Genomic DNA, 15,702 nt, shown 5'->3' with positions numbered 1-15,702 from the left:
CCTAACCATTCTGCTAGGTATCTCCACATCCATGATCTGTGGTGGGGTGTAGGAAGCCTGCTTCTTACGCTAGAATAACAGTTTGGTATAAAAAGAAGGTGTTGGACCAACAGGGAAACCGCCAGTGTGGTGGCTCTGATCGCTTTTGATCTCGTGTTGTTGTCAGCAGCAGAGATTTATGTGTCGATATTTTTGTTTCCGTAATAAAATGTCAGGAATTCTGGACCTAGCCATGGAGACTCTCCTGGGGTCCAGTGACTAAAAACTTCTCCCTCCATTTCTGCACGGAGCTTTACATCTTTTAATTGTTATTATGAATCATTTTAAATCAGTCATTTTTGCCATATATTATAACTGTAGTGTGACTATACTTTAGACTAAAACAGAGATTAATAGTGTGTTTACTACTGATAGTATAAATTACCAGTGTATTTATATCTATCTATATAACTCTATCTATCTTTACCTACTCTAATTTCTACATTATTTCCCAGATGCAATATTGTTTGTGCAATGTTGTAATGTGCATTCCATAATAACATAATAAACTAGATGTTTACCTGTGCAGTAATGCTGTATTGGTGCTACTGTCTGTGTTGTATGTTGTAACATACAAGGGTAGAGTTATTACACTGTTACTACACATGCATACAACAACTAAATGTGAGTAAAACTGTGTAAAACATGTGTGACACATGTGTTTTGGGTGCCAGAGATCTCTCTGGGGTTTCTTTGAAACTGGAGGCTGGCTTTAATAGACTTTCTGCTACAAAAGTAATGTTATTATAAACAAAACTGTTTTTCTTTCAAACCAGATGCCTGTTGTTTGTATACCACGTTGCAGATAATTAACTTCTTAAAGGTTAAAGGTTAGCTATAACCAACTGATTAGTTAGAATAATGTTGATGCGAGGGACACATAGGGTCACATCAGTCTATTTGCATAAACTTAAACGTTTACCATCACACTATTCAAGTATTTAGGCTTTCGGTATGGTCCATTATTGCTGCTCAAGCTGTGTTAGTCAGTAAGGTTAGCACACCGACACCTGCTCATTAAATACTATTGGTGAGACCAGTCGTATAACTGTAAAGGCCAATGCACACGACAACATTCGATTCTCAATTCTTTGAATTATTTCAATTGGTGTGAATGGAGAATCGAGTGTTGTCGTGCGATAATATCGCATCGCACGCCGTGTGCATTCATTGTCTGTCTCATTCAAAACAATGGAATCGAATTCGGCGGTGCGACAAAATCGGGGCCTTAAGTCATAATGTGACTCACCTCAGGGAGTGTGATGACACACTATGATGTCACTACTGTCGTCATAGGCAACCATCTCAGACGTTCTAAGGTGTTATCCCCTTTAGAACTATAAATACAGCGAAGAACTAAGCTAGAACTATAAAAAGCTATCTCGTTAAGGCAGTTGAATAAACAAGGAAGCAACTAATTCAATTCAGTTGCTTAACAACTGTAATCAGGCACCTTTTCAGAGGCCTAACGCATCTCTCCCCTCAGTCTCACTATCTTCTCCTTACTTCTAATTGGTTCTCTCGTGTGTAAGAAGTATCTTTCTTGTTGATAACGTAAAAGAAAGTTGGATATTCTGCAATTAAAATTAGACTGCACCTTTCTGTAATGTATGTGTTATAGGATGGATGCAGCAAATTCCAACATGCTGAATTTACACCAGTCAGACTGGCTTGACTGTTTTATTTTTTTGATTGATTTACGACAATACTAGAAATTGGTGTCAGTTTTTAACAAGCAGACTTGTGCACGGCTGCACAAATAGAGCAGCAGAAACGTGGAGCACTTTGTGGCATCTCACTTTGTGGCATCTCCAGTTGAATAACCCTGAGAAGACTACAGGTGCGCGGCTGGCAGAGGCTGTTGCTCCATGTGGGAAACATTCAGAGAATATTTTTAGAAATATCTCCCGTTTGGCCTCTCTGGAATGCTCAGATAAGGGGTGGAATACCAAAGTCAGAGTATCCCCTTATCCTAGCATACCAGAGAGGCCAAATGTGAGATATGTCTAAAAATATTCTTTGACTGTTTCCCACATGGTGCGATGGTGGTGAGTCCCGTTTCAACTTATAGCAAGGGTCCAAATTCCAGGAATATTTGTAATGAAAGCATCGTTTTTACTCTTAATTCGCCCCCCTCATAAAAAGGAAAAGAAATCGAATCAAATCATTTACTACCCCAGAACATGTTAAGAGAAGTTATAAGTGCCATATGGAAACTCACCACCAATGCGTCATTTTAACTTCCATAACTGTTACTGTGAGAACTTTAAATGGATAAAAGCTGCACTTTATTATCAACACTGGCTTGTATTAACGCCAGCTAACTCTGCAGCTAGCTGGATAAACACTCTCCTAATCTCTCCAACCCCCCCCCCCCCCCCAAAAAAAAAAAAAACGACGACTGCCAGTGGCCCCTGGCCTGAGCTAGATTACTCTTCCTGCTGCAACTGGTGAACTGACGCTTCACTTGCTTAGTCAAACATATCGATCGTAAGTTGCTTTGGAATAAGGCGTCTGCTAAACACCAAACATGTAAATGTAAACGTAAATCTAATCACACTTTCAGAGTTTAAAAGCTGCTGTTATAGTCAGGATTTTAATCGCTCATGTTGTTGTTTCTCTCTCATGGTTGTCTCTCTCTCCAGCTCCAACTGTCAGGGCGGACACAGCGAGGTGGAGAAGGACGACGGGAGGTCCGCCGCGGGCGAGCCCGGGGCTCCAGAATGCGACCGCCATGTTTACAAGAGCGTCCTGGAGGGCGGCGACATTCCCCTGCAGGGTCTGCGGGCGCTCCAAAAGCGCCACCCCAGCTCCTCTTCTTCTAAAGGTAGGATTCCTACCACGCCACAGGCCGCTAGTAAAGAGGGGGGATGGGGGGGGGGGTGGGAGGGGGGGGAGTCCACCTGTGAAAGGGTTTTACCAGCGCGATGGAACCGATGAGTTATACGGATGTTGGACCATTAAAAAAGTGTCTCAGGGATAGACTCTGTGTTTCCTTCTGACTTTTAAGTTGAAATCCACACCTTTTGCTTTTGTCTTTATTTTAACGGATGTATGTCATGGAGTGTTTCACTAAACTACGCTGCTCATCCACATGGAACACCATTGAAAGAGTGAGTTTTTTTTTGTTTTTTTTTAAAGGTTTTTTTCTGCTAAAATCGACGGATGCTAAGTTGCTAACCTTGGGGGCTTCCCCCCCCCCCGAGTCGTCCTCCAGTTCTGAACAGGCAGTTAGTTAGGACGACTAAAAAAAGGGGGCTGTGTTCCAGAGTGTTCTAAAGCCAGGGAGCAGAGGTTCAGCAGGGGGACGGATAGGGAGGAAAGGGGGAGGAAAGGGGAGATAACTAACTGGGTTTCATAGCTGAGCCAGACAGGGGTGAGATAAACAAGAGCCACACAGAGGGTGGTCAGCCATGAGGAAGTCAGCTGTCAGAGTGAGGTCAGGGGATGGAATGCCTGTGCACATGACTAGGGAGAGACATGCAGGGGGGGAGAAGAGGAAAGGAGGGGGGAGGGAGGGAGGGAGGGAGGGAGGGGGGAGGGGGGGGAGGAGAAAGGAAAGGACATAGCAGGCACAAGCAACGTTACCCCCGATACTTAACATGTCAGGAATCCCAACTGGGAAGCAAAACTCACTCCCAAAGTCAGAGAGAAGTCAGAGAGCTGACCTTTGACCTAGTCGGTTTGGATTGTTTATTTGTTTGTGCTTGATGCGCATAATACCATATTATAGTATGTTTACTGAAGAGTTACTAGTTTATTTTATGCAGCTAAATTACAATTATTACTTCTTAAATATTTCTCTACGGGTGCAAATTAGCTCACAGCTCACAGCTAAATCCGGCATATTTACTGTCACCATACTCTGTATAAGTGACTGTTCATTAATATGCACTGTCCTGACTGAATAAAAATATCTATCTATCTATTTATCTACTCTAAATAGAGTGATTTTAAATGTTAAATATTACAAATACATAGGAGAAAGGAGACTGGCTGGTATTTTGTTCCATAAAATCTTGACTGAAGTCCCTTTTCAATAAAGTGGTGGAAAGTCCTGCTGTAAAGGGAATTGTGCCTTGAGTCCTGAACAAAGTCAACTGACTGGCGTGCTCCTTCATTATGGCTTGCCAGAAACACCACTTTGGCTCTGAGACACAGTTGCTAAACAGCAAAAGACACGATAAAGTGCAGACACACAAGGAAACGACATGTGATCCTCCTTCATGCTGTTGAAATGCTGATTGCTCACTTAGTGTTTCACTGAGCTTTTGCTGCCTGTTGGGCTTTCTAGTGGCTAGATGATAACTCTCCTTTAAAAATGTGTTTACTAGTGGATAGAATCAACGATTCGCAGTGTGTGACTGTTCAAAGTAGGTAGCGTGGGAAGTTCTAGCACATACAGTACGACTTAAGCCAAAACTACCGCTCATTAGCATAATACTCGTTAGAATTGAGTGGGTAAATGGTTGTGACAGTGAACTCCCATGCTTCCAGTGCTACTGTACTACCGTACTAGCACACCCCTTGCTCAAAGACTGAGGCGAGGAACAGTCGTACTGTAAAGCCGACCCATCATGGCTGGTGTCACCGCTGCCTTTAAACCTTAGAACTGGGTCACGGTTAGGCATACTAGTAACCAGTTGGAGCTCGCTGTTTTAAACACATGTGACACGTTCTAACGCTTTGGTCCTCATGTCGGGATCTGATGTAACGATCTGACTTTTCTTTTGAAAATGTTGTGAATACATTTCCGCCTTGTTGATAATCAACGACACATCGCTAGTCAACTAACACAGCTTGTTTTGTGAGCCTGCTAACAATGTAAAGTAATGCTATAGTTAACTAGGTAGCAGTGGGGATTACTCACCCAATCCGTTGTTGCAGTATTTTGGCTCGACTAGCGAGTTTGTGTTGTGATTCTCAACAACGTTGAAATGTAGTTCAGTGTTTCAAAAGGAAAGTCCGAACATTTTGATTGGTTGCCGACATGATCAGACTGTGTCACAGCTGTTTTAGTTGTATACGACACTGTATGGTCATGTGATAGAGGAAGCTTTTTTGGGTGAAGTTGAAAAGGGTAAGACATCCCAATTTGTCTGATTGGCTCTATTTCATTGATACTGAAGTGAGTATGAACGTTTCTTAGGTTTTCTTACTAATGGTGAGCATTGCATTTATTTTATTGACTGAACATATTAAAGCATTAACAAGGTTTAGTGAGTCACCTTGATGTTTCTAAACATCAACCCTGCCAACATCACATCTCATAGCATCCTGCCCTTTGTGTTGTTTCACTTCTTTTATGTTGCTGCTTACAAATCACCAATAGTCTGATCCAGAATGGATGTGATTGGATACACACATTAGGTCCAATCTCAGTACTTTGGAGGTTGACTTACGTACGTAGAATGTGAAACCATGAAGGATAAACATCATTCTAATAAGAGACTCTATTCTGAGAGATTCACTTGTTTTGTTATCAGTATTTTGTGCCATTTTTCACTGCTCCATTTGAAAACAAAGCATTTTACTTCATTTTTACACACTAACTTCCAAACATCATTACTAGTAGTAGTATAACAAAGTAATTTGTTACTTGATGTGAAATGCATCAACTGTTTGATGGAAGTTGGTCTTCCAAAATGACTTTAGAATTGGGATTACACTGTAACTGTACTGTACTTTTTCAGTGTGTGTGAATCTTGTCAACATTGTAACCTAATGTGCTGTTTATTCTGTTATGTCCTGCATGCTTGCCAGTGGATTATAAAGGTGGGAATGGCTATATTATTTCACCCTGCTGCTCCTCTGTAAATAGTCGGTCAGTGGTTCTTGCCAGTGATGCGCTAGGTTACCAGGGTTACCAGTGTAAGAATAAGAAGTCCCTGTCCGCGGCCAAAGCCTGCATCCCCCAAATCCTCCCCTCGAGGTTCAAGCCCAAACTGCTGCTCCCTGGCGGTGGTGAGCCCCAGGACAGGAGGACTACTGACCCCGCCAGACACCCCAAAGCCCACAGCTGTGACGACCTGTACAGAGTGACTCAGTCATGTGGCTCGGACGCCACAGGAGCAGCAGAGGCCCTCCTCTCTGAATGCGGGAATGTCGGCTTCAGAAACGGCGGCTGCCCCTCCGCGTCTTCCGGAAGGAGTACGACGGCTATGGAGTTCTCCACCATGTACCGGAACATGCACAGCATCCAGCGGCCGGCCTCGGTGGGCTCCAGCCCCCACGGAAGTGTCCGGAGCCTGACCTCCCTGTTTGAGAAGTCGGCGGGGGGAGGGGCCGAGAGAGAGACGGAGGATGGCGACGAGGACGAGGAGTCAGGGGGGAACATCCCGCGGGACTCCGTGTCGTCGCGGGTGACTGAGTTCGAGCTGATCATCCAGCGCTCCAGCCCGGTGCCCACGCGCTCCTCCTCCATGCCCACGCTGCACTGCGCCGGACGCAGCCACAGCCCCCCCGCCACCGCCCACGGCCCCGGGGCCGGCTACCTCTACCTGGCCTCCGCCGTCTCGGCCGAGTCCCTGCTCGTCTCCGACCACGTCCAAGCAGAGGCGGAGGTCTCAGGTACTCTGGGGGACGGGGAGAGCAAGCTAGGAGCCAGGAGGGAGGAGAGATCGGCCTCGTTATCAGGCAGCGAGACGCTAGAGGAGGCGGCCTCTTCTTCTACAGAGTTCAGCGACACGCTGAAAGCCGAGCGGGAGTCACTCTCTGGGACTGAGGCGACAGAGGCGACGGAGATGGAAGCTCCACACAGCCCCACGGAGGAGGAGAAAACAACCCACGGAGAGAACCACCGCTCAGCAGCGGCGGTTCGTGTATCGGACGGTCCCCCCAGCATACAAGTCACACAGATCCCCTCCCACAACCACCACAACAACCACAACCACCACCACCTCAAACCCAGCAAGTGTAAAGGTTCCTGCCCGGCCTCGTACACGCGCTTCACCACCATCCGCAAGCACGAGAGGCAGCAGGCCTCCGCCTCCGCCGTCACCACGACGACCCAGCAGCAGCAGGACAACAACAAACTGTCGTCTCTGTCTCCTCAGGAGAGGAAGAAGACCGGCACCGCTCCTCTCCCCGGGAACCTGTTCCTCATGGGCCCGGCGCCCTTCCGGCTGAGGAGATCCCTCCTCCACTCCTCCTCCTCCTCCTCCTCTCACCACCAAACGGCCAAACGGACTCTCTCAGCCACCAGGGTGATGGCAGGAGGCGGTGGTGACCTGAGGCCTTCGCCAACAACGCCAACCTACGGAGGAAGTGGAAGAGTGTCGTCGTCCCCCGAGCCACGGCGTCTCCCCCTCCCCCTCTCTGTCCCCCTCATCCCACAGAGACTGTCCTCCCTGGCGGCGCTGGACAGGCTGAGTAATGGAGGGGGGGAGCCATCAAGGGGGGGGGACAGTGACAGCCTGACTAACGGAGAGAGAGAGAGCTTGGATGCCAATGGAAACCTTCTGCAGTCCCCCCTGGCAGCTTACCGCAGAGGTGGCTATTTACATCCTTTTACCCAACTGTCAAAACCTATTTTATCAACCTACACCATGTGCACCATCTCTGTGTATGGTCACTCCATTTTTTTTTCTCCTCGCAACCTTTTTTCTTCACGTTGTGTCTCCTCCCTCTCTCTCTCCTCCGCCTCCACAAAGTGATGCTACCATCTTCCATCTTCTGTGTTGTGGTGTGTGACTATTCAGGGACAATTCAGTTCCTATCTCGTTTTTTTTTGTGGTGTTTTGTGTTTTTTTTCCATCTCATAGTGAAAGAGTGTTGTGGTCTTGCCTGACAAACGTTTTTTTTTTTTCTCACAAACCGATCTCAGAACACTTCAATGACTACATTCGGTTTTGTCTTCGATAACACCTGAGTTGAGGAGTTATTATGTAAGAGTCAATACTATAAAAGCATAAAATAAATAACACCTCTTCTGAAAATCTATATAGATAAAGATCGGTGTATTGCTTAGAAATCAGATAAATATGGAGAAAAAGTGAAATTATCTGTAACGTTTATGTAGGTGATTTTGTTTTAGAATTACATATATACCCTCAAGTGATGTGTTACCATGTGTGGCTTAGTGCATCTTGGAGCCTTTTTGTCTGTTTTGGGGGACACACACAAGCTCTATCAGGGGTCTGTCCTCCTCTCTCATCCTCCATTCTATCATTCTGACAGGATCTGGGTTTCAGTTGGCCAGGAGTAACGGCCACCTCCTCTACCTCTATATAATAGCTGGTTTGGGCATTTGTCCTAAGCTGTATCCTGAGTGATACAGTGATCGCTGACTGAAGGGTTGAGAATTATTGCGGTTGTCACTTTTGACAGTTGCTTGGAGACATGAGGAGATGTCTAGCTAAAGGCAGGGTGGGGAGGGAGATGAGTATATTATATTATAGTTTCTGGTAATCTGGATGATTCACCGTGTAGAAAATATTATATCATATTCATATTACTTTATTATGACCAAAAATCTTTCATATTTTGTTTCCTCTTGCCATCATCCTGTGTTGTGTATTGTTTCACACAGTAAACACACTGGGTCATAGTGTGTTTATTCCTTTTGCATGTGGGAATACATTTTTCTTTAAATGTGTGTGTGCATTTTGCTTTTTTGTTGTTGTTACACCTTGTATATGGAACTTGCTTTAACTATGCTTTAAATAAAATGTTTAAATATGTTTTATTCATAAATTGGAATTGTAAAATTGTATTGGAATTGTATTTGTTATGTATTTGCTAGAAATATTAATTGCACTATAATACTGTACTCTTCTTTATTTGAGTATTTGAGTGTCTGTGAGAATGAGAATGCCTCTATGTCTTCAGGACTTCATTTCCTTTCTGAATCAGATTCAGACTCGTCCCAGCTGACGTTCGGTGAGCCTGGAGAGAGTCAGGACGAGGTGGTGAGGAGACGGCACGGCGACAAAGAGGTGAGGGTCACTTGGTTTCTTAACACAGAGGTGAGGGTCACTTGGTTTCTTAACACAGAGGTGAGGGTCACTTGGTTTCTTAACACAGTGGTGAGGTTCACTTGGTTTCCTAACACAGAGGTGAGGCTCACTTGGTTTCTTAACATTAGAACAGCCATGAGGGGTCATTTGACCCCTGTGAGTAAAGAAAAATGTTATATCTTTGCACTCGATCAAATTTCAGGACCCTCCTTTCATGACTTTTCCTAGATATGTGCGTTCCACCACCCAGTATCCTTACATTTTCAAAATCACATCAGGATAAGCTAGTATGAAGCTATTTTGCCATTTTTCTGTGTAGGAGGCAGGCTAATTTACAAGCAGGCCAACTGGTGGTTGTTGTGTGTAAATAGCAGCGTAGCGTTGTAGAGAGGAGGCGGCTCTTTTAGTAGGTAAAAAAGGCACGGCTGTTTCAAAGAAAGCTTCAAAGCTTCATTCTCCCTCTCTAAACAAAACGTCATCGGAATGCACACTCCTTTTGAAACTTTAATATCAAAACTACAAACTAAAAAGCAGACAATATTATGTTTCTCTGACAGAAAATCTTGGAGGAGCAGCGTCGTCTGAAGCGGGAGCAGGAGGAGGCAGACACGGCCTCACGGAGACACACGGGCATCGTCCTGACGCACCACCAGTTCATCACCAACGAGCGCTTCGGAGAACTGCTCAACATCAACGACACAACAGAGAAAAGGAAATCTGGATCGGAGGTAATAATAATAATAATAATAATAATAATAATAATAATAATAATTCATTATATTTATATATCGCTTTTCCGAGGCTCAAAGACGCTGACAATATGGGAGAAACGGAAAACACAGAAACAACAAGCAACAGATAACATGAGCACATAGAACACAGAGTTAACGAACGGGGAGGGGGGGTGGCAGGGTTAGGGGGAGATGGTTAGGGGTAGGGGAGGTTGTATGCATGTCCAGGGGGGGAGGGGGGGTGGCAGGGTTAGGGAAGATGGTTAGGGGTAGGGGAGGTTGTATGCATGTCCAGGGGGGGAGGGGGGGTGGCAGGGTTAGGGAAGATGGTTAGGGGTAGGGGAGGTTGTATGCATGTCCAGGGGGGGAGGGGGGGTGGCAGGGTTAGGGAAGATGGTTAGGGGTAGGGGAGGTTGTATGCATGTCCAGGGGGGGAGGGGGGGTGGCAGGGTTAGGGGAGGGTTAGGTATACTCTCCCACTACCTAATTCCTCTTGTTGAACAAAATAACATGTTGATGAGGTGAGTGCACTACGCAGTGGCTGAGTTTGTGCCAGTGGACAGAAACCCAGTCACATGTGGGTCCCTCCTGTCATGGCTAGAATGTTCTCGGTGGATCAGGGATGCTGAAAGGCCGTTACTCACAGCCAGATGAGCTCAGAGGTTAACTATAACACACACACACATTTAAACATTTCAAGTTATTACAATTGTCATGAATAACATTCTAACAAATGATTACCCATTGATTCTTGTTCTTTAATTGTTTTTTTAAAAACACAGGAAAACAACATATACAGTATATAACATATATTTATTTTGGATGTGCCTATTCTGTTATGGATAAACAATGTCAAATCAAATCACATCAAGTTTTATTTGTATAGCGCATTTCTCACAAAATGTGACCCAATGCGCTTCACAAAGAGCAAAGAAGATAAAGCAACAACTAAGATGGACATTTAAAACCACATGATGACACTGACATACGGTACATACATTTCAGGATAAAAAAGGCAGATTTCTCCCAGTAGTTCAGTAATATCACAAGCTGGAGGACAGCGTTGTTTACATATGGTACCATGTGAGGTTTGGAGACTGGCATGTGAGGCCAGCTAGCTGGAAGATAACTCATGGTCTGTACAGTTGCAGGGAATGTGTGTTCCACCCCTTTCATCCCTGCTTAGCTTCTGAACAACCACTGCTCTATCTGTTACAGAGAACTCCAGCCCTGGCGCGGTTTGACTTCAGAGCAGAGACTCTAAAGTGGGTAAAACTCATCGACACGTGACCATGAGTGTTTTCACGAACGTGCATGAAATATTGAGAGAGATCTGCAGCAAAAATATAAACCTCAGTGTATCTCATAATCAGTGTAATCATCATATACTGTACCTGTTCATGTGACTGACAGTGACAGCGTTCTCACTTACCAATATAAACATCAGGGACAACATCACTCTGTCTACACACCATAGAGCCTCTGTTCTAGTAAAAATGTCTTATATGGTTATATATCTCGTAATATTTCTATACAGACTTGCTTTTTATGTTAGTACTCTCGTTAGATGAGGAGTATTGACACACTGTTGAAACTATTGAATCCAACAGCTAACCTATATTTGTTGTTACTTCTCTTTGTCAGGGAGTTACCTTTTCAAAAGGGAGACATTGTGTACATCTATCGACAGGTGGACGCGAACTGGTTTGAAGGGGAGCACCATGGAAGAGTTGGCATCTTTCCACGGAGTTATGTTGAGGTATTCTTTTATTTTATTTTATTTTTATTAGGAATTTACATCATTTAAGCGTTAATCGTTTAAGCATCATGACACTAAGTAATGTCCAGAGGATAGCACTTAAAAGCATTATTTAAAACACTTATTTCCAAAGTGGTCCTCGATGGAAACATAAAGTAAAGTAAAACAAAACATCACACAGCATAAAACAGCATAAAAACAGCATAAAAACAGCATAAAAACAGCATAAGAACACAGCATAAAAAACACACATTAAAACACACAACATGGAAACATAAAGTGAAACAAAACAACTCAGAATCACCCTCCCTTTCTTAAGGGTGAGCCATTAGTTCTCCCCATAAATATGACTTCACTATGTAGGTATGTAGGATATTTACATAGGTACTTGGTTGAAATAGATCACGAGCAAAGCTTCGTCTGAGTTACATCCAGCTTACAGCATTCCTACTCTGGATGTCATAGAGAGGTCTGGGGGTCAGCTCAGGTCGATGGTCAGTAGGAGAAAAGAGAGAGAGCTTGTCTTAGCTCACACATGTTATACTCCCAGTGATATGGTGATACAAGTTTCGGACAAGACACATATACAGTCCTATCACCTTCCTCAGGACAGGTTAGGGTGTGGAAAGAGGGACAGTATCACTCAGGTCAAAGGGCAGGGGGCAGGTCACAGGAAGCCATCTTGACCATGTGTTCTCTAGGACAAAGGAATGATAATTCATAGTACAACCCCAGCTAGCAATTTTTGGTTCTAAAAATGTTCAAAGAATGTTACCTAGAACGTTCTCGTAATGTTTTCAGCGGGAAGTTTTCTTTAAGTTCCCAGAATGTTCTAGGATAACGTTCTCTAAAAACATTTTTTAAATGTTGTGTGATAACCTTCTTAAAATGTTAAGTGACAACATTGCTAGAACATTATGCCCTAATGTTCTTGAAAACGTTTTCAGCGGGAAGTTTTCTTCAAGTTCCCAGAATGTTCTAGGATATAACGTTCTCTAAAAACATTTTTTAAATGTTGTGATAACCTTTTTTTTTTCGTTTACTTTTGTAGTTCCAAATGAAATTTGAGAGCATTGTATTCCATTTTTTGAAGCTACGCTGTGGAATGGGAACTGGTAATGTTTGAAACAGAAACTGTGGGAGGATCATCATTTTGACGCTTTCTACTCTACTCATTAAGGATTCAGGTGTTATCTTCCATCTATTAAGATCTTCTCGTATTTTATTTTCAAGGGCTTGATAATTGTCGGTGTATAATGTTGTTATATCTCCAGTGAGGTAGATTCCTAAATATTTGATTTTCTTTGCATCCCATTTCAACTTGTATTTTTCCTTAATTTCCGAATCTATCTGTTCTCCAATTGTTAATACTTCACACTTACTTTCATTTAGTTTATAACCAGAGTTTTTACTATATTCTGTAATTGCTTCCATTAGGCTTGGTAAGGATTGGGCTGGTGATGTTAAATAAACAACCACGTCATCTGCATATAATGCCAGTTTGTGCTGTTCCTCTTTTATCGTTATGCCTTTGATGGTATTATTTTTCCTTATACTTTCTGCTAGTCCTTCCATGCATATAGCAAATATAACTGCTGAGAGTGGGTCTCCTTGTCTTGTACCTTTATAGATTGGAAATCTTCTGGATATTGTGCCATTTACTTTTACTCTTGACACTGGATTTTTATACATTCCTTGAAGCCATTTATTAAAATTCTCATGAAATCCAAAGCTTCTTACAATTTCAAACATGAATGGCCATAGCACTCTGTCAAATGCTTTTTCTGCATCCAGTGTTAAGAGTAGAAGGTTTGCACCATTGTTTTGTGCGTAGTCCATTATATTTAACGTCCTCCTTATATTATCTGACAACAGCCTACCTGGTATAAAACCACATTGGTCGCTGTCTATTATATCTGGCACGATGTCCTTTAACCTATTGGCAATAATGGCTGTTACTATTTTATGGTCCGTATTCAGTAGTGATATTGGCCTGTAAGACGAACATTCAGTAGCGTCCTTACCTTCTTTATGTATAACCGTTATTATAGATGAGTTCCAAGTAGTTGCCCAATTTCCCGTTTGCAATACAAACTTATATGCTTGTAAAAGTAGTGGTATCAATTGTTTTTGAAAAGTTTTATAAAATTCATTAGTATATCCATCATCACCTGGTGTTTTCCCCATTTTAAGATTATTTATTTGTTGTTGTATTTCATTTACTGTGATGTCCTTAATGAGCTGTTCATGTTTTGATCTTGTTACTTGCTTTAAGTTTAACTTATGTAAGAAATCTTTCATTAGTCCCAGGTCAATGTTTCCTGTGTTTTTATAAAGGTTCTCATAATATTTTACGAATTCTTCAGCTATTTTATCCTTTTCCGTTATTGTTCCAGAGCCTTCTACAGTCTTCAATTTCGAAATGTGTGCTTTTTTAGTCTGTGTCTTAAGTCGATATGCTAGGAGTTTTAAAGACTTAGGTCCTCCATCGTAATATTTCTGTTTGGTGTATGTCATTAATTTCTCCACTTCCTCTGTACGGATTTTATCCAACTCCTTATACTTCTTTTTTAATTCATTTTTTACTATTATTTCATTTGTATTTTTTAATTTGTCTTCCAAGTGTTGTATTTGTTGTTCAAGTATTTTCTGTTTTTGTTGTGTTTGTCTTTTCTTCCATGCACAATATGATATTATCTGTCCTCGTAGTACCGCTTTAAGGCCCTCCCATATAATAGTTGGATTAGTATCTCCATTGTCATTTATCTCTACGTATTCTTTTATGGCTTTATTGATTTTTTCAACAAAGATCTTATCTTGGAGAAGTGAATTGTTTAATCTCCATATTTTTTCTCCTTGCTTTATATCCAAATGTATAGTTATAGATAGCATAGCATGATCTGATAAATCCCTTGTGCCTATTGTGCATGTTTCCATCCTCTCTACGTCTTTTTTAAACATGAAGAAATAATCCAGTCTATTGGAAGTTGGAAATCGTCCAGAATAATATGTATATGTTTTTTTTGTTGGATTTAGCATCCTCCATATGTCTACTAATCCAAATTCTGACATTGCACTTCTTAAAATTGATGATGTTTTATCAGCTCTGTGTGGTTTATTATTTGAGGAATCTAGCCTAGAATTTATTGTAAGATTCATATCTCCTCCCATTAGGGTGATTCCTTTACATTTTGTCATTAACATTTCGATTATTTCTGACATGAATTCTGGGCCTAATTCCGGTGGATAGTATACATTTAAAAATGAGACAGTAATTGACTCTATTTTACCAATTACTAAAACAAACCTGCCCTCTTTATCGTATATATGTTGTTCTTCTTTAAATGGTATGTGTGGTTGTATAATTATAGCAACACCCCTCTTCTGTGTTCCATATGAACTGGAGTAAATTTGTCCCCTACTCAATTTGTCATGTTCTTTTTTTTTAAATGGGTTTCTTGTAAAAAAGAGGACATCTCCTCCAGCTCTCCTCAGCTGGAGGATAATCTTTTTCCTCTTAATTATGTTATTCAAGCCATTAACATTTAATGATATTATTTTCAACTTTTTCATATCTCCGTTTAAGGGCTTCATTTTAAATTAACATTGCGAGTATTTCATAAAGTAAGCATATTATCGGGACTAGGAAAACAGTAGGAGGGGGAAGGACAGTAATGAAAGGAGAAAGAGGGTAAGAGGAAGAGGAATAGAAACGAGAAGAAAAGAAAAGTAAAAAGAAGAAAAAGAAGAGCAAAAGACAAAAGAAAGAGAACATAAAACATTTAATACAAAAAACACATTCAGGGTAGTGAAAAAAACCATACAGGAAAAACACAAAAAAGCAACATGTACAACACAAACACACAGACACACAGTATATTATGGTGTCAAGTAAGCACACCATATAAACACAAATTACTCTGAGAGGCTCTCTTTGAACATTAGATGAAAACGTTTTCTTTAAAACATTAGCAGAACTTGTAGGGAATGTTAGCCAATGTTGTGGGAACATTCCCTGCTAGCTGGGACCCCCCTTGTTAGGAATCTTGGAGACAATGAAAAAGGCAGAACAGGTCTATGAATGTGTGTGTGTGCAATAAGACAAGATATCTTCATGTTCTATACACAGGTCTGTGTGTGTGTGTGTGTGTGTGTGTGTGTGTGTGTGAACATATACCACAGGTACATTGGGTCTCTCTTTTTTCACTCAGACTGT

General features: G+C 42.1%; 1 protein-coding gene across 1 annotated transcript in view; it reads left to right on the top strand.

Moving 5' to 3' along the window:
• Window positions 1-15,702, top strand: part of sorbs1 (sorbin and SH3 domain containing 1) — a 66,281-nt gene that overhangs the window by 42,669 nt on the left and 7,910 nt on the right. The window contains exons 14-20 of the mRNA XM_080526660.1: window positions 2,685-2,866; window positions 5,803-7,034; window positions 7,095-7,530; window positions 8,893-8,975; window positions 9,554-9,724; window positions 10,946-10,992; window positions 11,372-11,486. Of these exons, the coding sequence (XP_080382786.1) occupies window positions 2,685-2,866; window positions 5,803-7,034; window positions 7,095-7,530; window positions 8,893-8,975; window positions 9,554-9,724; window positions 10,946-10,992; window positions 11,372-11,486 (2,266 nt within the window). The remainder of the gene's footprint in view (window positions 1-2,684; window positions 2,867-5,802; window positions 7,035-7,094; window positions 7,531-8,892; window positions 8,976-9,553; window positions 9,725-10,945; window positions 10,993-11,371; window positions 11,487-15,702) is intronic.

This window comes from Nansenia antarctica, assembly GCF_963989245.1.
Source record: "Nansenia antarctica genome assembly, chromosome: 1".
NCBI classification, from domain to species: domain Eukaryota; kingdom Metazoa; phylum Chordata; class Actinopteri; order Argentiniformes; family Microstomatidae; genus Nansenia; species Nansenia antarctica.
This window is presented reverse-complemented; position numbering and strand designations above follow the sequence as displayed.